This window comes from Sphaerulina musiva (genome assembly GCF_000320565.1).
Source record: "Sphaerulina musiva SO2202 unplaced genomic scaffold SEPMUscaffold_3, whole genome shotgun sequence".
Classification (NCBI taxonomy): domain Eukaryota; kingdom Fungi; phylum Ascomycota; class Dothideomycetes; order Mycosphaerellales; family Mycosphaerellaceae; genus Sphaerulina; species Sphaerulina musiva.
In genome coordinates this window covers 1,008,904-1,032,322 of record NW_016017385.1, presented here as the reverse complement: position 1 = coordinate 1,032,322, position 23,419 = coordinate 1,008,904, and the positions used below count along the sequence as shown (strand labels likewise).

Genomic DNA, 23,419 nt, shown 5'->3' with positions numbered 1-23,419 from the left:
TCGAGCTCGTGCCATGACGTGCCGCGCCGTGCCGTGCCGCTAGGACTCCCGCCCGTCGGCTATAGCCACACCTGTGACACCATCCCGTCTACATGTACCTCCTAGGCGGCCCCACAAACACCATCCTCATCAGGACCCATCCTCTCTACTAATATACCTGACCCGTCCGTCGCTTCAGCTACTGTAGCTACCACAGTACACATCCATACGCTCCTCCTGAGGAACGATCTCTAGAGCGGGTCCAGATCGGCGATAGGCCTCTCACCTTGCAGCCATGTGCAGTCCCAGTCGTCAAACTCCGTGACACCATCTCTGGCCGAACCCGTAACGTTGATGCGACCATGACCGCAAAGACGGTTCAGGAACGTGCAAAGCTGCGACCGCCGCCCCTTCAGACGTCTTCTCTCAGCCAGCCTGCTCCAGCAGGGGCGGCATTGTTCCCGCCACATCCACCGATGCCTGGTCAAGTGGAGAGATATCCGGAACTGGACGAGAGCGCGACACAGGAACCTAAGTCTGGTCAACAGCGCTTCGTACTCACAGACCCGGTCGCATTCAGGTATCTGGAAGAGGATGCTTCGACTACACTTGTCGATCGCCGAGCAGATCTTCGAGGCTATGAGTGCTGGATCGTTGAGCAATGGACCACTTCTCGCATGCATCCGACTTTCATGATCACAACATACACAGGCGACCCCTCTCACACTGTCAAAGTGGGTGTTCTAAGTGTACCAACGGACGAGTCTACATGGTCTTCCAGATTGCGAGTATACTTCAAAGCCCTGAACCAATTTCATGCCAAGCGGCGTGAGACACCTCTCGGCATCTTGATGGTCACCAATCTCACTGGCTTCCCTTCATCGCTGGCTGTGATACCAGTTCCAGACGGCGGTAAGGCTCTAGAAATGAAGCACGAAGCGAGTTGAGCTCACACATTTGCAGATGTAGGCAAGCACAGGTTCGACTTCTTTGTGAACGAAGACCTCAAAAGGCTCGGCTGCTCAGGTCGTGTCGGTCTGTCACTTTCGCAGCCTGCAGCTTCCACTGTAGTCAAGTTCCATCAGTTGTACAGGACTAGCGACAAGAATGACATCTACAAATCAGTCATCGAGCTGGTCAAGCTGTGCCAAAGCGCACTGACTTTGTTCGACAAGCTGGAGATTGACTACGCAGATGGCCTACTATGCGACGTCACAGAGCGTGCAATTAATGACTGGTGGGTGGAGATGGGCAGCGATCACTATAATGTAGAACCGCACGATGGAATCCTAGGCCCTACAACTGTCTCCGGGCTGCTAGGCATGCTCATGGGTGCTAGGAATAGATTGCACGCCATGAGTGCGCCTGTCTCGAAGGACCCTTTTGACATAGTGACTATGAAAAAGGCCATCAGTGCTTTCCAGAAACAGCAGAGGTTGCCTCGCACACGTCGGCTGGACCGACGGACCATGAATAGGCTGCACAAGGCAACACAGAAGGCTGCCGACAAAGTGCATTGGACTATGCCGAGAGCCGTGAAGTCGACAGTAGCTGAACTCAGTGGGAAAGGTGGTGATCTCCACGATGGCCTGGGACGGCGTGATCGCGCGGGCATTGCCGAGATTGAGACCGTGGATATTGAACGGTTTGTGCAGCTGGTTTACGGTGACCGGTGTAAATGGTTGTGGCTTGGTAAACCACCCAAGAAGCACAAAACTAGCGATGCTGCCGATCGCGCGTCGCAAGACGTACAAGAAGCTCCACAATTCAGTAAAGGACTTGTCTTTAGATCTGACGAGCATGGAGGCTTCACATGGACTGCAGGTCGCAAAGGTACGGTGGATGGCAGTGAACCGCAGAGACGAGACATGGAGCACGAGCAGCAAGGCGACTCTGGCGCACCCGCTCTGTCGGATGAAGGCGAAGAAAGCGACAAAGATGGTCAGCATCCAGTCTTTAAGCGTGCATCGACCATTAAGAACGATGCCAAAAGTGGCTTGAGTAAGGTCAAAGATGCCGTAGGGTTTCGTGGTCACAAGTCAAAGCCTTCGATAGACGACCCTGCAGCTCTGTCGCCAATTGAACAGAGAGGCAATAAGCGACCGTTGCTCAGCCGATCGCGCACAAGCCCAGTCAGCAGCCCCAGCAGTCTCAACCTCTCGTCTAGAGATCCGTCCAGACAGGTCTCCGCAAAGTCTGCTGCTGAGCAGAGCAGCCGACTCAACACAGCCTTGAGTGGGAGCGCTTCTGGACTTGAGGACTACCCGGAATCGCTAACTGAAGTGTCTGGCCCGCAGGTTACCTCAGAGCAAGGTCTTCGAGGCCCAAAGGATGCCGCATCAAGCAAGACTGCCACGAATGATACTGGCCATCAGCAACATACCAGGGACAACTCGAGCGCGACCTCGGGGACAGCGGAGCTACCATCTATCGCGGGATCAGTGTATAATGGCGTTGACTTGAGCGAGGTCCTGCCTGAAAAGGTCGAGACAGAAACCGATGTTCCTCAGCTCTTGCGCCGTACGACCTCGTATTCCCAGTTTGTGACGACAGAGCTCCAGCCTCATGATGAGCATGCGCATCCGCGACAATTGAGTTTCAGCTTGGCAGAAGACAGCGTGTTGTCTTGGGATCCTCTACCTGAAGACGAGTATGATCCCTTCGCTTCCTTGGAAGCGCAGCTCGCAGAGCAGGAACATATTGCCAACGACGCCAAGAGGCTGCGCAGCGTCATCACGGCGCTGCAGACTGAGACGGCTCCTTGGACACAGGCTGAGCTACAGAAGCTGTTCACTATCCTCAATCAAGCAGATCGTGACCAGGAAGCGCTCGATCACATGTACCTGCCACATCTGCAGACTGTGCGCGAGCTTCAGGGGCATTCAGGCGGCCTTCTCAGAGAGGAGAAGGAGCGTCTGGAGGATGGCGTCAAAGAGATCGAGGCCTTTGCCGCGAAGCTCGAATACGAGGTTGATGCACTGAAGAGTAAAGTGGAAGATGTCACGGCTGCTGTCAAGGACTACGAAACAGGCGTAATGCGAATTGAAGAGAGAGTCACGGAACTCGAGAGGGAAGCTGAGGTCAGTGATGGCTGGAAGTGCATTATGCAATAAGGTAGGTAATGGTAGTAGCAGGTTAGTAATAATGTTTATATACTAAGATACCCCGTCACATCGTAGTGAAGCCAAAAGTGAGTGTATTCTATGTCACATGCGCGCCCGAGCTCAGTTCCTGCACGCGGGATCCTTCCGCTTCAAATCACTATGTTCTTTCACTTTACTTTCACAATTCTTCCCTTGCCGTAACAACAACACAATTTTTCTTGCGCTGCGGTGCCACCACTAAGAGCTCGTCATGCGCCTCCGCCTTCGAATCGAGCGTAACGAACTTCCACCAACTCAAATCCTTCACTCCATCCCGTCGACGCAGACTTCGCAGACCATCGCGCAATTTCTCCAAAACATCAACGTCCTCTTCCCGCTCGAATCCACCAATTGGGACATTTCTGACTACGCCGTTCTGGTTGGAGGTTACGAAGCTACGCACTATACAGAGGTTGGCCAGGCTTTCAAGGATGAAGACGAAGTAGTCATCAAGCCGCTGGGCTTTGCGGAACTACGTGCGAGGAGCATCACAGGACGAGATCAGATTAGTGAAGATGGGAGACATCTACTGGATGGAATTCCGTTTGGTAGACCAATGCTGAAGAGGCCGAGGCGACCGGAGGTGAACATTCCCGCTAGGAAGAGGCAGAGGGTTGAAGATGTGACGGAGGCCGTGAGGGAGGAAGAATGGGATGACGAGGATGATGAAGACTTTGAGGATGGGGGGGAAGTGGATGAGGAGAGTGAAGAGGAAGAGGAGGAGGAGGAGGAAGAGCAAGAGGAAGATGAGAGTGAGGACGAGCTTCGAGAAGAAGTTGATAGACCTGTGGAGAAGATTGCCGTCAAGTCCAGCGCAAAATCAGCGGGGAAGGTCAGCAGTAACAGTTCCAGTGATAGTTCAGAGGACGACAGCGATTCGACTAATAGTGATAGCAGCTCGAGTGGAAGCGATAGCGACTCGGGTGACAGCGACAGCGACAGCTCGAGTGCTTCGAGTTCGAGCGCGAGCGAAGCGTCGTGGGACGGTATTGATGAGCACACGGCCATCAAAACAGGATCAGCTCCCACAAGAGTGGCAGCAAAGGCAGAAGTTGCCAAGGCTGCGCAAACGTCACGAAACACTGGACTGCCGAAGCAAGGAGATCCTAGAACTAAGGAGAGGAACACCCGTAGGAGGGACTCGAAAAGGCTCAAGCATCTCAAGAACGCAGGTCTATTGCCGCAGACTGCCACTTTGCAGGACATGTACACCTGGCAGCGGAATTGTAATCTAGATGAAAATGGTGCGAACAAAGCGATAATGGAATCGGAGCGCAAGAAATTGCTGGACCAAATCGCATCTGGAGGTGTCGATATTACAAGTAGTCGCTCTGCCGGGCAGGAAGGCGAGGACGATGATGAGCCGCCGGAAGAGGAGTCAAGCCGGCCCAACAAAGTACGATCACTTGCCGTGAACGTCGGTGTCAGTGATGCGGCCAGTACCCAGATCATCACTGAGATCCAACAGGCCGCGGGTGCTAATTCTCGGAAGCTGCCAGAAGTGCTAGCCCCAGAGGCTAATGTTGAGTCGCATCAAGCTCCTGCAGCAAAACGTGCGCGTCTGGATACGAAGAGTATGAAGCGCCTTGTCTTTGGCTCGCTCGGCCTCGGTACTCCAAAGACGCAGGAGGATCGCGAAGCTGTGCAGAAGAAGCTTGCAGCCCGCCCTAAGCGCGCGGCAACTGCTACCCCTTCGGTCGATCAGGTGCCAGAGCTGATTGCTGAAGAGGAGGAAGATCCTGATTCTTGGCGCGACAAGATCGTGCTGACTGCCGTAGAATGTGTTGATGCAGATGTGACCCTCACTGCGCCACCTTTCCCGTTTCAGCAACGATGGGATCCGCAATACCAATTCACCAAAAAGCGAAAGATACCGAGAGGACGCAAATCTGGCGGTCAGAGCAATGGTGAATACAAACCCTACGATCCAAGCTACGACCAGCTCGAATCTGCTAGACCCGACAAATACAATCAAGGCACTGGCAGTGATGCTCTCAACTATGACGATGACGAGGAAGATGATGAAGATGATGAATCGTATTGGGAGGAAGGTGCGCTTTTGGGCAACGACGACGGAGAGGCAGAAGACGCAGATGAAGACGACATCTTCCCCCCAGTGCCGGCCAACATAACTAGCTTACCTCCGCTAGCAGCTGCCGAGGCGAAGACTGGCGACTTCGTCATATATCAAGAACTTTCCGTCTCCGCGGCTACGAGTTGGCAGCCCAAGATCACAGCTCAGGTCGCGCACATTAAGTCTTGCAACGAAGACGGTAGCTGGACCATTCTCCTAAAGCAGAATAGGCCAAAAGAGTACGCTGCAGACGGCACTCGAATCTATAGTAAGTTCGAGATGGAGAACTTCAGCGACGATGGCAACGATGAAAAAACCAAAAGGGTGCTATATGCCGAGCTGCAAGATCCAAGATTACTGCATCGCCCCATGTTCGATCTGGAGGGTTCGTAAAATGAACTTGTCAGGATCACATCGCGCCCAATTGAGGAGAATCGAGATCATCTTGCACAGCTCTCAAGTCCGCATTCCAGTCTCTCAATGGGAAGAAATTTGCGGTTGATGTGGCTGACAGGCGCCCGCGAGACGCTGGACATCGGAAAGACATCGAGGCTCATGTCAAAAGAGGGCACGCAGGGAAAGCCACTCATCTGGCGAAGAAGCTGTGCCGCTCGCTGGCGGTGCTCGCCGCGCCACTAGACTTTCAAGCTGGACGAAGGTGAACCATACCCGGATGTAGATGGCGCGTCCTCAGCCACCTCCAAAACGAGTGCGAATTGCAGAAAAAAGAAGAAATACCGCCGGTTAAGCTCATGCTGCATTTTCAGACGCATTTGAGAAGTTATGCCTAGCTTCATATCGGTACCGGAGGCCAAAATACTAGGTCTGTCTCCGTCGGGTATGGCATTTGATTGGGGTGCATTGTGAGTAATGTCTGGTTATGGGGCTCATGGCTCCGGCTCTCCATCAGGTACGTACGTGCGTAATAATAGCAGGGGCGGATTCCTGACTCGACAGTGGTCTATGGAAAGTAGTATCATGTTCATAGCCTCAATACGCCCAAGTTACGTTCCAACTTCTGTCTCATTCTTGTTGTTGTTGTTGTTGTTGTTGTTGTTGTTGTCTGCCTCTTTGCGATTCGCGCTAGCTACGCTACATGCGAATGAATTGCTTCCAGGTACACGATGTACTACTCTTGGCCAGACCGCCCTCCACGACTCCATTGGGCATCATCAATTCCCTGCATACCTAGGTATATCACCTTCCCCATCACAGTGTGACCTAACTTCCACATCTTCGACCATCACACTGTGGCAGGCAAAAGAAGCCGCAGGCGACTTGCTCGACGAATCTGGCGAGGACGGACTGCACATTCTACCTGCAGAGGAGTGACTTGGTATTGATACATCTGGGACCCAGTGTCCTTATTCTATTCTATACTACAGTAAATGCAATACATTGCAATGTAATTTTACAAGATGCTCGCTTTGAACGCAGCTCTACCTTACTTGTACACTCAAAGCTCCTCCTCCTTCCCCTCCTCGACCTGCTCATCCTGGGCTATACTATCCGGCGCATCTACTGGCTTTCGCAAAAATGCCTCGAGGAGGACTCCGGTGGCAACGCTCACGTTCATACTGTCCACGCCGACATCGGGCACGCTTTCTGCTTTTGGTCCGCCCTCGATCGAGACGAAGTGGTCTGCGCGATTGCGCAGATTTTGTCGCAGTCCTTCGCCTTCGGCACCTAGCATGAGGATGCAGGGATGTTTGGCTAGTGGACTGTCTGCAGCGAGTTTTGAGGTGTTGAGGAACTGTCCGGCGGAATCGGGCTTGCCGGTGGGGGCTACCGCGGCGTATACTTTCCACCTGTATTTGGACGAGTCGTGTACGAAATTGGAAGGCTGTGGGAGGGATAGCAGACGCATGGCCTCACATGCGCCTGAAGACGCTTTGGCTAGGACGGCTGATGATAGGTTGGCGCAGGTGTTCGTTGCAACGGCCACGGCATCTACACCGTACACATGACATGTTCGTATGATGTTGCCAACGTTGCCCGGATCTGTGATGCCGTCGAGGAGGACAACGAAGGGATAGCGCCAGCTACCAGTGAGAGAGTTGATGACCTGAGGGCTGCCATTGATCTTTGCGTCTTCTGCACTCTGTGGCGCAAGCTCAAGGGGAATGTAGCCCTTCGTGATTTCTGGTTTACGAAGACCGAGTACCGGCACAGTCGGTAGCTTTGACGCCTCCAGTATGACGCCGTTGTGAGGGCGACCGTCGGACATTTTGTCTAGCATCGCTGTCTTGGACTCGTTGTGAAAGGGGATGCCTGCTTCTTTGGCAAGAGCCATAAGCTCGTTAACTGGCTTCTCTCCAGAAGTAGTGCCCTGCGCTCCTACGACTTCTTCAAAGATCTTGCGATGAATGTAGAGTTTGTAGAGCTTCCGACGTCGAGCTTTCAGCGCTGCAATAACACTGTTGTAGCCGTAGATGAATTCGCTTGCTGCGGTGGTGTAAGGAATTGAGACTGGGATCTCATCCTCTTCTTCGTCCTCCTCTACTCGTCTGCGTCTAGATGGTCTGTCATCGTTCCTCGTGGCACGACGCTCGTATTTGCTGGGCTCCATCGACTGCGCACTTCCTGTGGAATCTGGGTTTCGGGGCCTTACCGTCCCAGGCGCAGGCGTGCCAACCGCAAGATCAATCGCCCCATCTCTCGTTACATAGATGACGCTTCTCTTGCCGTCGGGCATCTGGCCAGCCAAGAATGTGCCAGATCTGGCCTTCTTGTGTAAAAGTGAGACTACTGCCTCGGCGGGCTTATCCTGATTGAAGCTACCTGAGGTAATAAAGGAATTCACAGTCTTGAGCGACACTTTCGCATCTCGGATCAGGTCATCCAGACCATGAGTCTCGCCGGCTTCTTGCTTTTGCTGCAGGAAATGGACCTGACGACACGCATCCTTGACAGCCCGGAGGAGTCCCTCAGCCGGCCCAGGTTGAGCGCGCGAGTTTGGCTGTCCCCGGAAACCCAGATCAGATTTGTATTCACTCCTGCGGTTCGAGGCTGGAATGACCGAGAAGGTCGTTGAGTCCTCAGCGGAATCACTCGAGCGACCTGCTCTCTCGGCGCGTTCTCGGCGTCCCGGGTTGAAGGGTCTATCACGGGGAAAGTCATTGCGGTCTCGTCTGCCACGATCTGGAAAGGACGAGCCGCGATCTGAAGAGCTTCTCTCGGAATAGCGCCCCGTACTGCGCTCTCGGGATGCAGGCGTGCGATCTCTGAACGATGAACCTCGTTCAGACGAGGCTCTATATTCCACGTCGCGGCTGGTCCTGCTGCGGTCGCCTCGAGTGTCGTCAAAAGCGTCACTTCTTGAAGCACTTCTTCGCTCGGCGTATTGACCAGACCTGTCGCCGCCTTGGAAGCCAGATCTACGGCGATCGGGCAAGCCATCTTTCGACGGCGGTCCTCGTCTGGTCTCGCTTGCGAATGCATCGCGGCCTTCAAATCGCCTTCCAGGCCGGGAACTGGTCTCAGGCTCCGAGTAGGCACTCAGTCGCCGCCGATCCTGGGCAGATGGCTTGGGCACTCGAGCCTCGCGTGCATCTCGTGATGGAGGACGGCTCCCAATGGACCGGTCTCTGCCTCCCCTTCTCTCCCGTCCATCATCTCTGGTGGCGCGTAGACCTCTGTGGATGGCGGAGGTGGTGGACACCCATGCGTGCTGCTTCAGTCGATATCCCGTGGACAGTCTGCAACGGAAGCCAACATGCCTCTGCAGCAGTGTTGACGACATGTAATTCAATTGGTGTTGTTTGCAGTGAAGTGTTTGATGATTTCCATGCAGATTTTCTGGCCAAGCTCGGCATTACAGTTAACCTAGAACTAAGTGCGTTAGACTGGAAATAGTTCCAGGGTCCACGGCTGTCTCAATGCTCCAAGTCTTACATCGACCGCGTCCTCCAAGCTGGACGTGACAGCTATAATAGCCTTTCCTACCACCACAACCACCCTCGCTTCTTTCCGCAGCGCGTCTTCCGTGCACATGCCAATGACCGAGCAATAGAAGCAGTGCGTGGCCACTGACCGCCAATATGGCCTTCGCTTTCAACGCGCAGCGCGACTCGGACGATAGCGACGGGGACCTCACAGCATGGGGTCTGTCGAACACCGCCGCGCCGGCAGCTCGTCCCACTGGGTCTGCGCCAGTCGTCCCAATGATGATGGGAAGTACCCCGGTGGGTGCCCAAGCCATACGCGACAGCTCGACGCCCGGTGACACTGTCGACAATGGTGATGGCGCCCGCAAACGCCAGAAATCCATGGCCTCCAAGTCGCCAGCCGCGCCTTCTTTCGGCTTCAATGCGATCAACGCTCCGCCGCAAAGAGCGTCTAGGGCCAGCTCGGCATACAACGTGCAGTCGGACGCGTCTCCTGAAGCAGACACACTGTTCGTGGAAGAGGAGGAGCCTAGACGTAAGGGAAAAGGCCGGGCAGCTGCGACGTCACAGGAAAGCAGCACGATGGAGTCGAAGCTGGTTGTGCAGGTCTCTAGGGCTGAGGCCGACGAGATCAGCGACTACGAAGATATGAGAGCTGGCGCAGACCGTGTGCGGCACGTCTTGAGCGAGCACTCGTACGCTGATGGAACTCTGCTGTACAAGGTGCAGTTCGCAGATTTCCACGATGAACATGTATGTCACCTCAGATGGCTCATCCATTTGCTGCAAAACTCCTTCACCTTCATCTTTCAGCTTCTGGCCAATCATTCTACATTGTGGTTGCGTTGCTGCTCACTTGTCGCCCTCATTCGACCGACTCGCAATCACATAATAGCACTTAACGCACTACAATGCACGAAATTAATGTCCAATATCTGCATCTCCTCATCCATTTGCCTTCACATTGAGCCTGGGCCAATCTCATCTGACATCTTTTCGCGCAGGTGACTTTCAACGACTTACTGCACTACGAGAACGGAGAGGAAGCAATCGCACAGTTCAACGACACTGAGCCGCCTGTCGAAGTGCCGCCACCGACTCGACGAGGTCCTCAGAACAGCAACAGAATGTCTTCTCGCAGACCAAATGCTGGTAAGAGGACGACTGCAGGCTTTGTGAGCACTGTGGACAATGTCGATGCCAGCGAGGAAGAGCTGTCTGAGGAGGAGACGGCAGCATCAAGGCTGCTTCGTGGCCGGAAGCGCAAACAACAGGACATGTCGCAGTACGTGGACCACGTCGAGCCCGAAGATGAAGACGAAGAAGAGGACTCAGAAGATGAATTGCAACGACCGACTCGTGCTGGCCTCCGAAATTCCCGGACATCGACCATAATTGGCCGCAGTGTGCGGACACGTCGTCAACCCACTCGTCTCACCGAGGATGAAGACGAAGATTCGGACAGTGACAATGTCCTTACGTCTGACTTGCCTGGACACCGGCGCCGCAAGCCTGGCCGACCCGGCCGGCCTGCTAAGAAAGCCAAGATAGTCAAGGAGGGTGCCCGTCACAGCGAGAGGGCTACGAGGCATACCGGTGGAATGGAGGAGGTCGAAGTCGACGATATTTTCAGATCAGAGTCGGAGGAGCCCAAGCAGCCCGCCAAGCCCAAGCCTGTGGGAGTCCGCGAGATTTTCAAAGAGCTGCCGCGTAACAACGAGTTTCGGATGCGCCATGCGCAGCATTGCGAAAGTTGCGGCGGAGATCATGTCCAATCGAAGCTGATTTACTGCCAGGGCTGCTCGTTGGCCTACCACAAAGGCTGTCTAGGCCACCGCACGAATCGAGAACACTTGGTCACGAAGGTTGAAGAGGACGACTTCGTTCTCCAGTGTCGCCGTTGCGTTGGCTTTCCCCGCAAGAAGGATCCTTCAGCACCGGATCATGGTAAGTGCCAAGAGTGCCACCAACACGGTGCGGCTTGCCGCCCGTTCAGAGCTCGAAAGTCGCCAGCACAAGAGCAGCGTGATAGGGAGGACAATGATGGCGTGGATCCGATTTATGATGTTCCCCCGGAAAAGATCAACAACGTGGACAACGTCATGTTCAGATGCTCGCACTGTTTTCGAGGGTTTCACTACGAGCATCTACCTTCCCGTGCCGATTACGACATGGTCGAGTTGGAAGCCGACCCCGAACAGCGTTTCAGAGAGTATAGTCGAGACTGGAAGTGCAAAGACTGCGCAGATATGCCTGCTAAAGTGTCTGGTCTCATTGCCTGGAAGCCCGTAGACGAGGATATCTACGATCCCGCGCACGGTTTTGAGGGTGTCGAGGAAGAAGACAAAGTCTATCTGGTTCGTTGGGATGGTATGTCCTACTTCCGCGCCAAGTGGATGCCAGGGCCATGGGTCTGGGGTGTCACACCTCATGTCACTCGCAAGGCTTTCATCAAGCGCGATGACTCTCAGCACCCCAAAATGCGCACCGAGGATGCCATCCCAGAAGACTACCTCCGAGCCGATATTGTGCTTGACGTCAAGTTCACCAGCATTGTGGACATCAACACACAAGAAATTGACAAGGCTCGTATTCGCGAAGTGGACAAGGCTCTGATCAAGTACAAAGGCCTGACCTATGAAGACGCCGTCTGGGAGACGCCCCCAGGACCCGACGATGGTGAACGTTGGTCGGACTTCGTCACTGCCTACAATGACTGGGTTGCTGGCCGCTATGTACGGCAGCCCAAGGTGGGCGCTCTGAAGACACGACTGGAGAAGATTCGCAAGGACGACTTTCGCAATCTCGAGAAAACCACGCAGCCTGAGACCCTGGAGGGCGGAAAACTCATGGAATATCAACTCCAGGGTCTCAATTGGTTGTACTACAAGTGGTTCACTCAAAAGAACGCCGTCCTAGCCGATGAGATGGGTCTTGGGAAGACAATTCAGATCATTGGCTTCCTCGCGACGCTTGTGCAGGAGCATCATTGCTATCCCTTCCTGGCTGTTGTGCCAAATTCGACTTGTCCCAACTGGCGGAGGGAGATCAAGCGTTGGGCGCCAAGTCTCCGCGTGGTTGCTTACTACGGATCTCGAGAGAGCAGAGACTTGGCCTACAAACACGAGTTATATCCTGATAACGCCAAAGACCTACGCTGCCATGTGGTCATTACGAGTTATGATGCTGCAGCGGACGAGAATTGCCGCAAATTCTTCAAGGGTGTTCCGTGGCAGGGCTTAATCGTTGATGAAGGCCAGCGCTTGAAGAATGACAAGAATCTGCTGTACAGCGCTCTCGCTGCACTGAAGTGCCCTTTCAAGATTCTTCTCACGGGAACGCCATTGCAGAATAACCAGCGTGAGCTGTTCAACTTGCTCCACTTCCTTGACGACAGTTTTGACGCTGCCGCTCTTGACGAGGAATTTGCCGAGCTGGATCATGAGAAGATTGGCAAGCTCCACGACATGATTCGACCCTTTTTCCTGCGTCGCACCAAGGCTCAAGTGCTCACCTTCCTGCCACCCATGGCTCAGATCATCATTCCAGTCAGCATGAGCATCGTCCAGAAGAAGCTGTACCGAAGCATTCTGGCTAAGAATCCCGACCTCATGAAAGCCATTTTCAGCACCGAAGGCAATGTCAAGCAAGGCGAGCGTGGAAGCTTGAGCAACATTCTCATGCAGCTGCGAAAGTGTCTATGCCACCCATTTGTGTACAACAAGAGTATCGAGGACAGGCACGTGGATATGGCCGCCTCGCATCGCAATCTGGTCGATGCTAGCTCTAAGCTCAAGCTTCTGGAGCTCCTACTGCCCCGATTAAAAGAGCGTGGACATCGAGTGCTCATTTTCAGCCAATTCCTGGAGATGCTTGACTGTGTTGAGGACTTCATGGACGGCATGCAGCTGCGATATCAACGACTCGACGGACAAATCAGCTCTTTGGTCAAGCAAAAGCGCATCGACGAATTCAACTCTCCAGACTCGCCACTATTCGCCTTCTTGCTTTCAACGCGAGCAGGCGGTGTCGGTATCAACTTGACCTCAGCCGACACAGTGATCATCCTCGATCCTGACTTTAATCCACACCAAGACATCCAAGCCTTGTCCAGAGCTCATCGCATCGGCCAGCAGAAAAAGGTCCTTTGCTTCCAGTTGGTGACTCGTGCTAGCGCGGAGGAGCGAATTATGCAGATCGGCCGCAAGAAACTCGCGTTAGATCATGTTCTCATTCAAGAGATGGACGTCGATGATGCCGAACAGACCGACCTGGTCTCCGTCCTTCGCCATGGAGCTAGCGAACTTTTCGAAGACAGTGGCGAGCAAGATATCGTCTATGATCCTGTCAATGTGGAGAGATTGCTAGATCGCTCCCATATGGAGGATACGAAGGTGGGAGAGGATAAGACTGCCGAAACTCAGTTCTCATTCGCACGCGTCTGGGCCAACGGCGAAGCAACACTACAGGATTCCGCCCTCGAAACAGAAGAATCGGCACCGGATCCTGGTGTATGGGCGAACATCCTGAAAGAGCGGGAGCGCATCGCAGCGGAAGAAGCCGCGGCTAAGGCTGAGGCTTTTGGTCGTGGTCGTCGTGCTCGGGAGCGTGTCGACTATGCTGGTGAAGGCGCGGATGGTGAAGCTATAGACCCCAGTCCGCTCAAACGTCGCAAGAAGAAAGATTCGGGGGGCGACAGTGACACGGATTTCCAGGCCGAGGAAAGTGGTGAGGACGATATCGAAGATGAAGGTACGATGATGGAAAACGGTGAGCTGCTCGATCTAGCGGCGCCACGTACTAAACCCCAAGCAGGAGACAAATCAGGTAAGACCTTTCAGAAATCTTCAATTCCACAGTCCGAAACCCCGTTGAAGGCACAGTCAAAGGCACAGTCAAAGGCCACTCCAAAGCCGAAGACGCCCAAGACGCCCAAGACGGCAAAACGAGCACCCAAACAGGTCAAAAAGACGCCACAGAAAAGAGCCTCGGTGAAGAAAGCTGCTGCTGTCACACCAAAGCCTATACAATCTGTGGCGCGGCCTGGTGGCGGTTTCAATGTCTTCATACCTCTTGACAGAAATCTGTCGAAGGATTCTTCGCCTTCAACAGGGAAGAAAGCCTCGAAGAGAATGAAAATTCCGACATCTACTTCACCCATGAAGAAGTCGGAGTCTGTCATCATGGGTAGTGATGAAGAAGATAGCCCGAGGGCAAACACCCCATGACTCACCTCAAAAGAGATACGAAAGTAAGACACGGGCTAAGAGGAGATTCGTCAGATTACCCAACATTCAAACGCGTTATCATGCCGGCCCCGATTGTGCCAAATTCGATCAATTCGGCACCACCTGCGAACGGAGCTTCTTCAACCGCCAGCAACCCTTCGATGGCGCTCAGCAGCACAGAAGCTACCCAAGCCGCACGCCAGACTGCGCCTGGAATCAACTGTCGGGCTTGCACGACACATCACCCAGTCGGCAGTTGTCCTCTGAAGATTGCTGGCGTGGAGTTCTGCAATCTGTGCGGCATGGCTCACTATGGCCATGCACGCGTCTGTCCTCACATTCAATCAGAGACACAGGTAAGTCATGTTCGCAATGCGCTGCATCCCCTGCTGACCTTGCGCCAAGGTGCGAGCCATGCTCGAGGCTCTCAAATATTCCAACGAGCCGGAGCATTTGGTCAATGAAGCAAGACGGTACCTGCGTGGATTGAAAGGCAGCCTCGTACAGCTCAAGAAGAAAAAGGAAGAACAGCTGCAAGCTCAGCGGGAGGCAGCCTTTGCTGCACAGCAGCAGCAGCGACACGCATATCCTGCAGCTGGATACCGTGTCCACCCAGCCTTAGGTGAATACTGAGCGAGCGTTGTAGCGGGAGCCATTCACACTGAGGCGCGGCTTGGTGGTACTCCTTTCTCGTCTTGTGGTGAGAGAGACATGTATGCTTTTCAATAAGTCCAAGTGCCTCGCTGCCGACTTAAGGTAAACTCAGCTGCAGCTTCAAAGCATCCTTGGCCACAATTTCTTCCTTCTTCCCTTCCAGCTCGTCCACATCCCAATTGGCAGAAACTAATCTGCCTGACAACCACTGCTTCTCGCCCACTGTCAACCACACGCAAAAGGCTCCACACAAGTCCGGACTGTCCGTCAAATACGGTAAGAAGTCAATCGGTGCTAACCGTTCTGCCTGCTCGCTCAGCACGGCTCCCGGATGCACCGCAAAACAATTCAACCCTTGATCCTGATATTGTTCGTGTACATGTTCCAACAACTTCAACTGCGCACATTTTGAAACGCAATACTGCGTATTCGCAATCGGGCCTCGAACAATCATCGCTGCCATGGACGATACTCCAATAAACGTCTTTTTCTTTCTTTCCCCATTTCTATGATTATTACTTTGATTTTGATTTTCATTACCATCCTGATCATGACTACCATTCATCTCATCATCACCATTAATTTCCACCACCACCACCACGTCCTCCTCCTCCTCCTCCTCCTCCAACATCAACGGCACCAAAAATTTCACACAAAAAAACGTCCCCACATAATTCGTCCCCGTCACCTCCTCAAAACTCTCCACCTCCGTCTCCGTCAACTTGGTCCTGATCAAGCCCGAAACGCCCGAAACCAGAACCACAACATCCAACCTTCCCCAGCGCCTCCGAATTCTCTCCGCGAGCCCCTCGACAGATTTCGAACAAGTAACATCACAATCCCAAATTTCCATCTCCAGAGCCGAATTCTCTGCATGACATTTTTGGGCCAAATTCTCCAAATGGGGAATTCGACGCGAGGCGAGGATCAGAGCCGAGGCGCCGGCTTGCGTGTATGAGAGGGCGATTGAGGAGCCGATTTTGCCTGAGGCGCCGATTATGCAGACGATGAAAGGGTGCGGGAGGCGTGTGAGGGTGGGGTGGAGAGTTGGTGGCGGGTGGGAGTGGTGGGTGCGGAAGGCGGATTGGATGGGTTGGGTTCCCCAGTTGGATGGTGACATGGTGATTTTGAGGGGGGAAGTTTGTGGATTCTGATGGATGGAGGTTTTGTGTGTTTTGGTATTGGGAGAGAGATGGAAGAGGAAGGGAATTGATCTACATGGCTACTTACCTACCCCAGGACTGAATACATATGTACTTCATCGTTTCGGATCTCTTTTTCCTTGCACAGTGGTATTACTAGGAGCCTAGTAGGAGGTAGGTAGGTAGCTTGGATGATGTTGCTTCTCTTGCCTGCTTGAGCTCCCTTCTTATCGATTTTGGTAGGGTTCTATTCACGAATGAGATGCTAGGAGGCAGTAATCCTTACTTCTACGCTTCTACCTACATGTACCCATCTTACCTGTCGGGTCATTAAGGGTAGCTCTCCGATCAATCATAGGCGAAGCAGACAAAGAGTTATTCCCCCGAGTAGAAATCCATCTACAGGATAGAAGAGGTCTTGAAGGAGGTGCGACCATACATTGTACCTAGTCTTCCAACTTGAGCTTCAAACTTTTGGAAATCACGCTTACCTAAGTCCTTACCTTCGGTCCTTCGGCCCTTCGGGGGAAAATGATCCGCTCTCAGAGCTTGACTTCACATATCTGTGGCCTGGCCAACATCGTGAAGGAACTCCTTTTTTCCACAACGACGGGAGGTGGTAGTCATGTTGTACCCTTAGCACTCCTGCTCAGAGCTCAGTCCTCTTCCCTCGATGATTATTAGACACTTCTTGGCACAATTCAAAAGCACCCGCAGTAGAGGGAAAGGAGAAGTGAGGCAAGAGGAGCTCACAGGTTGTGAGACATGATAAGAATGGAAATACTGGATCAAGAGACTGTGTTCGATATGGACATCAAGTTGGCGTCATGTCGACGAAGGGACTGCTGAAGGCTGCGTTCAAAAGCATGGAAAATACAAGTCAAGACAGTAAGAGCATGGTGTTCATTTTGACTAGGAGGTACACGAGAAGCAATTCAGTTTGCGATCTAGACCGAACAATGCTCGCTAGCTTTTGTTGAAAGATCTCGGGATCCCGTCAGAGCCAGAAGCGTGGGCGATAGAGGCGCTCGTGCACCCATCGTTGACTGTCGTGACTTTCAGGTGCCCAAGAGCCCTAGGCTGTGGGCTTACCAAGTGCCAGTAGAAGCAGCTGGAGCAGGAGACACATCAGTCTCCCAGGCTCCTCCGCCGCCAGAGGACGCAGCACCAGCACCGTTCTCCCAGCCATCGCCTCCTTCACCTTCGCCATCAGCGTCGGCGCCTGTCTCCTCGGCAACATCGGCTGCCTGGTTGGTGCAACGGCGAACTAGCCGATGGGTTAGCTCGTGACAATGATGGCCGTTAAGTTTCGAATGCACTTACAGGTGTGACCCTTTTGGTGGCACTTAGTGCACTCCACCTTGGTCCAATCAATATCCTTCTTGCAATTGCGAGACTCGTGGCCCATTTCGTCGCAGTTGCGGCATTGGATCTTGGCCATATTGCGTGGTTCACTGCGAATGCGTTAGCTTGTGTCGATCAGGATAGTAGAGTTGGGCCAGACTTACGTGCACTCGCGACTGCTGTGGCCCCACTGGTCACAGTTGCGGCACTGTATGACACGCTCGTTGACGCAGTCACTCTTGCGATGGCCCTCTTCTCCGCAGTTGCGGCAGACATCCGGGGGCTTGGTTGGACAGTCACGGCTCATATGGCCGACCTCGCTGCAGATGTTGCACTCGATGTCGGTGCGTGGCTCTGGACACTATCAAAGTATTAGCGAATCATCTTCATGGTGGATCATGAATGAGGATGGTCCTACCTCCTTAGCTTTGTGCTCCTCAGATCCGCAGTTTCTGCAGCCGCCACCAAAAGTCTTGCGTGGCTGAGGGCAATCGCGCGCACGATGACCGTCTCCATTGCAGTTTGCGCAATTGATTGGCACTCGAACAGTCTCATCCTTCTCCTGTTTGCATTCCCTGACGTTATGGCCAAACTCATCGCAGCGGCGGCACTTCTCGACAAAGCTGTCCATGACAATGCCGGCCTCAGCAAGGCGAGCGAGATTCTCCTCTGGAGATGCTGGCCAGCCTTCGGCGAACTTGGCACGCCTCGGCTTGTCCGAAAACTGGAAAGACACGACGTACTTCAAGTCCTTGACGCCTTGGAAGTTAACGATCGTGAAGCTCTCCGCGAGCTCCTGCTCCTTTGCAATAAGATGGGTGTTCATCTCAGCCTGACGAAAGGTCGCCTCAAGCTCCTGGAACGTCAGGGTATCGAAGACTTTGGCGTAGGTGTAGATACCCTGCAAAATATGTTAGTCGGCAGATATCAAATGGCCAATGTCATTGCGAACCTTCTTGATATCTTCAAGTTCCTTCGCGGCGTCGGCAGTCACAATGTTATCCCAAGCCTCCTCAACATTCACATCCTCGATGTTAAGGGCACTGAACATGGCTCGCATGCGGTTGGCACTGCAATTGGCCTTGCTGTGACCGCGCTCGCCGCAAGCACCGCAAACCTTGAGTGGGCAATCAGAGGCCCGGTGACCTGGTTGCTCGCATTTGTTGCAGATGCCGTCGAACTCACGCTCGACCGGGGCGTTTGTACACTCAGATTTCATGTGACCTTCTTCTCCGCAATTGAAGCATGCGCCACTGCCACCGCCACCATTACCACCACCGCCGAAGCATTGTGGTGGTTCTGGGCAGTCACGAGCGAAGTGCCCATCAGCATGACAGCTAAGATCCGTCAGTAAAGTTCGATGCTAGCAATGCAATGTCACGGTTGCAGGATCGCTCACTTTCGGCAGCCGCCATCGTGGGCAACTCCGGCATGACGAGAGACATTCTCCTCTGTAAAAGCATTGTCTTCAGCAGGAGCACCGCCATCTGCATCCCAGTGGCTATCGTGGCCGTTACCATTCCAGCCATTGCCCGCTGCTGTACACGCGTCAGTGTTGTCCCACATAAGTGCAGGTCAGTGGGAGTGTGCAGTGCTTACGAGCCGGACTATCATCCCAAGTGGAGGCACCCATTTTATTGGATGGAGTTGTTGCGTTTGATCTCGGCAATCAAGATGGTCGAGCTTGTATCGACGAGGTGGTTAGCGTCGACGAGAACGTAGTGGCACTGCGACGATGGCTTCGGACCTGATCGAGAAGACGCAGTAAGTTACTGTGCGAGCGTGGCTGTCTCCTTCGTTCTTATGCTTGGGATAGCAGCAGTGTGTTCCGAAAGATGTCTGAAGTGAAATGAATGCCGAAAGAGGAAGTGAGACGAAGGGACGGGTTAAAGCGGGACAGGTGAAAGTTTGTTGTTGATGTGTTGTTCAACAATACGGCGCGTTTGCCGGGCACCGGTGAAGACGGACAGGTGGAAATAGAAGTGGCAGGAACGTTCGAGTCGAATTGCGAAAAGTGAGAGTTTAGGTAGGAGCGTGTCAGGCTCAGTGTGCCTATCAAACCCTTGGCATTACGCTCACCACTAGCCGAAATGGCGCTACTCACAGGTTACTGAGCTCGGGTATTTTATGCCCTTCGCTGGAGCCTGCATGCTATAGGCAGGCAGGTTGCCCCATCATATTTGATGCCTCCCATTCTTATGCTGCACCAAGTCTCATTTACTATCCAGCAACATTCTCAGCAACCTGTTTTCCGTCGGCACTGACCTTTCCCGCCTCTCTATCACTTGATGCAAAAAGCTTAGCAATAGCTTCGACAGTCGTGTTACCACCACTCAACACCACCCCGAGATTGATGCCCTCATGACCAGCGAGCTGGGCCAGCTTGTTTCTGAAATCTTCATTATACAGCACCACGGCCAGAGGCACAGCAGCACTCGGTTCAATAAACAGCTTGGCTCTCTCCATAGCAAGTCTCAAGGCAGCTTTGATCTCTTCTTCACTGACAGAATAAATTCCCTCTAATTTCTCCCTGTCCGAAACGATGTCCCAGGGAATCTCTCCCACAGGCGTCCTGAGACCGTCGGCGATAGTTAACGTCTTGACTTTTTCTATCCTCTTGTTCTCTTTCAAGCCCATTTCAGCATCGTTCGCTCCTTCAAAGTTCGGCTCGGCGCCGAAGACTTTGATGCCAGTTCCGTGCAGCGCGACAGCGATTCCGGAGAGCATTCCCCCACCTCCTATAGGCGCAATCACAGCATCGAGACTCGTTCTTCCGTTAGCGCTATGCTTCAGATCATTCTTCAGGAGTTCTTCTACTTGTTCTTCCAGCTCCAGTGCTTGCGTTCCTTGACCCAGGATGATGTCTGGGTGATCGTAAGGCGGCACAAGAGGAGCACCTGTTTTCTCGATGACCGTGGCAACCACGGCTTCTCGCTCATCGGACGTAGATCCAGAGAATATCACGTTAGCACCGTGTGACTGAGTACCTGCAATCTTGCTAGGGGTGGAGATAGTAGGCATGACGATGTGTGCGGGAACGCCATGCGTCTTTGCAGCTAAGGCGAGTGCTTGAGCGTGATTACCTACCGGAAAGCCCATCAGCACGGTATCTCGATCGAGCAATCAATTGCCCAGGGTTCGAAAAAGTGGCATACCACTACTATGTGTAACAACGCCCTTCCTGCGAACATTTTCCAACCCCTCCTCTTCAATCAACCTTCCCAGAGCGTGAAACGCCCCACGAGCCTTGAAAGCGCCTATACGTTGCTGATTCTCGCACTTGAAGAACAACTTGACGCTGAGGGTGGTCGTGCCAGTGGATTTCTCTGGGCCGACGGGTTGCCCTTCGCTTCTGTCCACCTGTGCGGTGCTTGCAAGCCGATCTATGGTTTCGCAAGTAGCGATCGGGGTACGGCGGATGTAAGGCTCGATACGTCGATGAGCTATCCTTACGGAATGCCTCGTAAGGGATGGACATGTCTTATGATCAGCCATGGCTGGCGAGTAAATAATGATATTGCGTGAATCAGTACAGAAGTAGAGGTGATGTTCTCCCAAGTCAAAACGATGCCACTAGCGGAGAATTGTTTAGGCTAAATTGAGCTAAGTGCCAAGACTGTTACAAGCACTCTGCAAGGTACAACTGCCAGTACCTCCTAGGTGCTGCTGCGGTCGGAACGGGAATTGTAAAAAGCAAAGAATCATTCCTGCATATCTTGTAAATCATCTGCGATCTCATGCTGCTGCGTGAATCATTCCATCGTAAGCGTTGCTCATTCCGTTTGCATCATTCAACTATCGCTTCTGATCGTATTGCTGCTGCGAATAACCGCCCGGCTGACTTGACTCCTGATAGCGAGGAGGCGCGGCACCATTTAACCCAGCTGGATCGTATGTCGAGCTTGTGGGATGATAACCTCCCTGGGGCACGCCTGGTTTCTGAGATCCATTCGGAATGCCTTGCTTCTGCTCAGCCTGCATTCGTTGTAGCTCTTCTTGAGTGAGGTCGCCTCCATCACCGCCACCGACTACTACTTCGCCTCCACCTCTCACTTTCCCAATGACCATGCCCTTGGCCACACTTTTGATCACAGCTTTGCGTGAGACTCCAGTCACGTCAATGTATACTAGACCAACATTCTTGACTCCACCAGCCAATTCACCCGCAATGGATCCGGCTTCTTGTCCCCATCGATGTCCTACCATCGTGCTGGCTGCTGCCCCAGAAGTATTCAGCAGTGTCATGCCGCTAGTTGCGATACCGTCCATGACTGTGCTGAAGGCGATCATGCTCTTATTTAGCATACCCGGCTTGTAGTCGTCCTTATCGAGCGGATTGCCTTTTTCGTCGAAGCCCTTGTGCGGCCGGTCTTTAGTGTGACCGCTAGCCTTTGCGGTAAAGTTCTGAATGTGATGCCCAAGTTTCCCGATCGTCTTATTGCTAGTAGAAGCTACACTCGTGGTCAAAGTATTGATCTTTCGCACTCTATCATGTGTGGCCGGCTTGAACTCGAGAGGCTTTGTCACCGGTTTCGTAGATTTGGTAAAGTTCTCGGCGCCCTTGGTAAACCAATTGCCAACGAAAGACGTCGAAGTCACAAGTAGACGTGATGCGGTAGCGGCATTTTGCACAATGCTGCTGTCTTGGTATGCTGGATGCCGGGCCATCCGCAGATAGTCTTCTGACACTGGTCGCACCTCGATGCGCTTGCCATCCGCACTGATCTGCACCTCCACAGGGTCTTTTGAGCCTGGCTTGAGCTTTGAGTCCTCGAAGATCTGCGCATCCCCAGCAACTTCTCCCACCACACTGCCATTGTCCTCATCGATCAACACGATCTCTCCATGCTTTTTGCCATACACATCGTCATGTGCAAACTGACCACCAGGCGCATAGTCTCGAGGGTTGTACAAGCCTCCCTTCTCATTCTGTTGTGCTGGATTTGGGGGCTTCGCGCGCTCCAGGAATGCAGTGCATTGCGCGAGGATGGTCTCGAACGTATCGACATCGTCCTGCGTAACGCCAGACCCGAGATTGGGAAACTCGATTCTCGTAAAGGCACCTGCGCCTGGACCCATATCCCAGCGGGGTATCAGGTAGCTCGTTGGCGGCTGATGGTAGACCTGCGTCGTCGCAGGGAGTGGCAGGTCCAGCTCTGGAGGAAGATTTAGATGAAGATAGAAGTCTTGATCTGGGGCTGCTCCAGCAGTGGTCCGGTCCGCGAATGCAGAGGTCGTCGGCACCATAAGGAGTGAGAGAGTCTGCGGGCCAGATGGGCATAGATCTTGCTCTTGGCCATCTTGAATGTGGTATGCTTTGATGCCTTTGATGGCATAGAGCAGCTTGGGATCATCGTGGCCCGACATGCTGTGGGTCATTCCAGGTCGTGATGTCTGTGCTACAGCGAGTGGGCTCAACCAGCGACAATGGAGTGGAGAGATGGAAGTGCCTGTCTGAGAGAACTGAGGCAGAGGGAGAAGTCGATGGGAATGGAAGCGCGAAAGTTGGCAAGTGTGATGGATGTAGCATCATCCTGCATCGTGCCCGTCTCCGCCAGACTTTAACTCGATGTAGAGGTCCCCGACCAAGCTGGCCATCCACGAATCGACATTATGGCTTTGCCGCTCAAGCAGCAATTGGATCACATGTGTCGGCTGGAACTAGCAATATGGATGGTGGAGGGGCGAGCGTGCATCGTCATACAGAGGCTGAGCCGCCCGCTTGGCGCGCCCTGAGACTTCCATTCCATTTGTGGCTGCGTAGAGATGTGTTTCAGAGTTTAAGAGCCCTGGAGAGGTATTACATTGTAAAACTAGGTAGAACTAAGTATGTACATGTAAAGGTACCATATCTTTTCCAAATCTTCCCCATCTCCACCATGACACCTCCTCTTCCAGCATCTCAGCTTTAATGGTGTTGGCTAAGCCTGCTGCCTGTCGCCATCACAGACGACGTGGGACGGTGGCG

General features: G+C 53.3%; 7 protein-coding genes across 7 annotated transcripts; 3 read left to right on the top strand and 4 right to left on the bottom strand.

Annotated features, from left to right (window-relative positions):
* The first annotated feature begins 161 nt into the window (after positions 1-161).
* SEPMUDRAFT_82416 (uncharacterized protein) lies at positions 162-3,140 on the top strand. The gene is made up of 2 exons (XM_016910307.1): positions 162-891; positions 943-3,140. Exons 1-2 carry the CDS (start codon positions 342-344, stop codon positions 3,090-3,092), a joined length of 2,700 nt encoding a protein of 899 aa, XP_016762417.1. The 5' UTR covers positions 162-341; the 3' UTR covers positions 3,093-3,140.
* A 177-nt stretch (positions 3,141-3,317) lies between these two features.
* SEPMUDRAFT_124507 (uncharacterized protein) lies at positions 3,318-6,196 on the top strand. The gene has a single exon (XM_016901920.1). It carries the CDS (start codon positions 3,334-3,336, stop codon positions 5,587-5,589), a length of 2,256 nt encoding a protein of 751 aa, XP_016762416.1. The 5' UTR covers positions 3,318-3,333; the 3' UTR covers positions 5,590-6,196.
* Positions 6,197-6,524: 328 nt separating this feature from the next.
* SEPMUDRAFT_62530 (alpha/beta knot) lies at positions 6,525-8,916 on the bottom strand. The gene has a single exon (XM_016909606.1). It carries the CDS (start codon positions 7,889-7,891, stop codon positions 6,653-6,655), a length of 1,239 nt encoding a protein of 412 aa, XP_016762415.1. The 5' UTR covers positions 7,892-8,916; the 3' UTR covers positions 6,525-6,652.
* A 339-nt stretch (positions 8,917-9,255) lies between these two features.
* SEPMUDRAFT_82407 (SNF2_N-domain-containing protein) lies at positions 9,256-15,104 on the top strand. Its single transcript, XM_016910306.1, has 4 exons — positions 9,256-9,836; positions 10,088-13,910; positions 14,366-14,667; positions 14,717-15,104. Exons 1-4 carry the CDS (start codon positions 9,360-9,362, stop codon positions 14,942-14,944), a joined length of 4,830 nt encoding a protein of 1,609 aa, XP_016762414.1. The 5' UTR covers positions 9,256-9,359; the 3' UTR covers positions 14,945-15,104.
* SEPMUDRAFT_140076 (NAD(P)-binding protein) lies at positions 15,063-16,085 on the bottom strand (the record flags this gene model as incomplete). The annotated part of the gene is made up of 2 exons (XM_016902923.1): positions 15,063-15,455; positions 15,564-16,085. The coding sequence occupies 2 exons, from the start codon at positions 16,083-16,085 to the stop codon at positions 15,063-15,065; spliced, it is 915 nt and encodes a 304-aa protein (XP_016762413.1).
* Positions 16,086-19,487: 3,402 nt separating this feature from the next.
* On the bottom strand, positions 19,488-20,946 carry SEPMUDRAFT_62522 (pyridoxal-phosphate dependent enzyme; the record flags this gene model as incomplete). The annotated part of the gene is made up of 2 exons (XM_016909605.1): positions 19,488-20,534; positions 20,607-20,946. The coding sequence occupies 2 exons, from the start codon at positions 20,944-20,946 to the stop codon at positions 19,672-19,674; spliced, it is 1,203 nt and encodes a 400-aa protein (XP_016762412.1). The 3' UTR covers positions 19,488-19,671.
* Positions 20,947-20,952: 6 nt separating this feature from the next.
* Positions 20,953-23,060, bottom strand: SEPMUDRAFT_148054 (uncharacterized protein). Its single transcript, XM_016904670.1, has one exon. The coding sequence runs from the start codon at positions 22,828-22,830 to the stop codon at positions 21,247-21,249; it is 1,584 nt and encodes a 527-aa protein (XP_016762411.1). The 5' UTR covers positions 22,831-23,060; the 3' UTR covers positions 20,953-21,246.
* Positions 23,061-23,419: the final 359 nt, after the last annotated feature.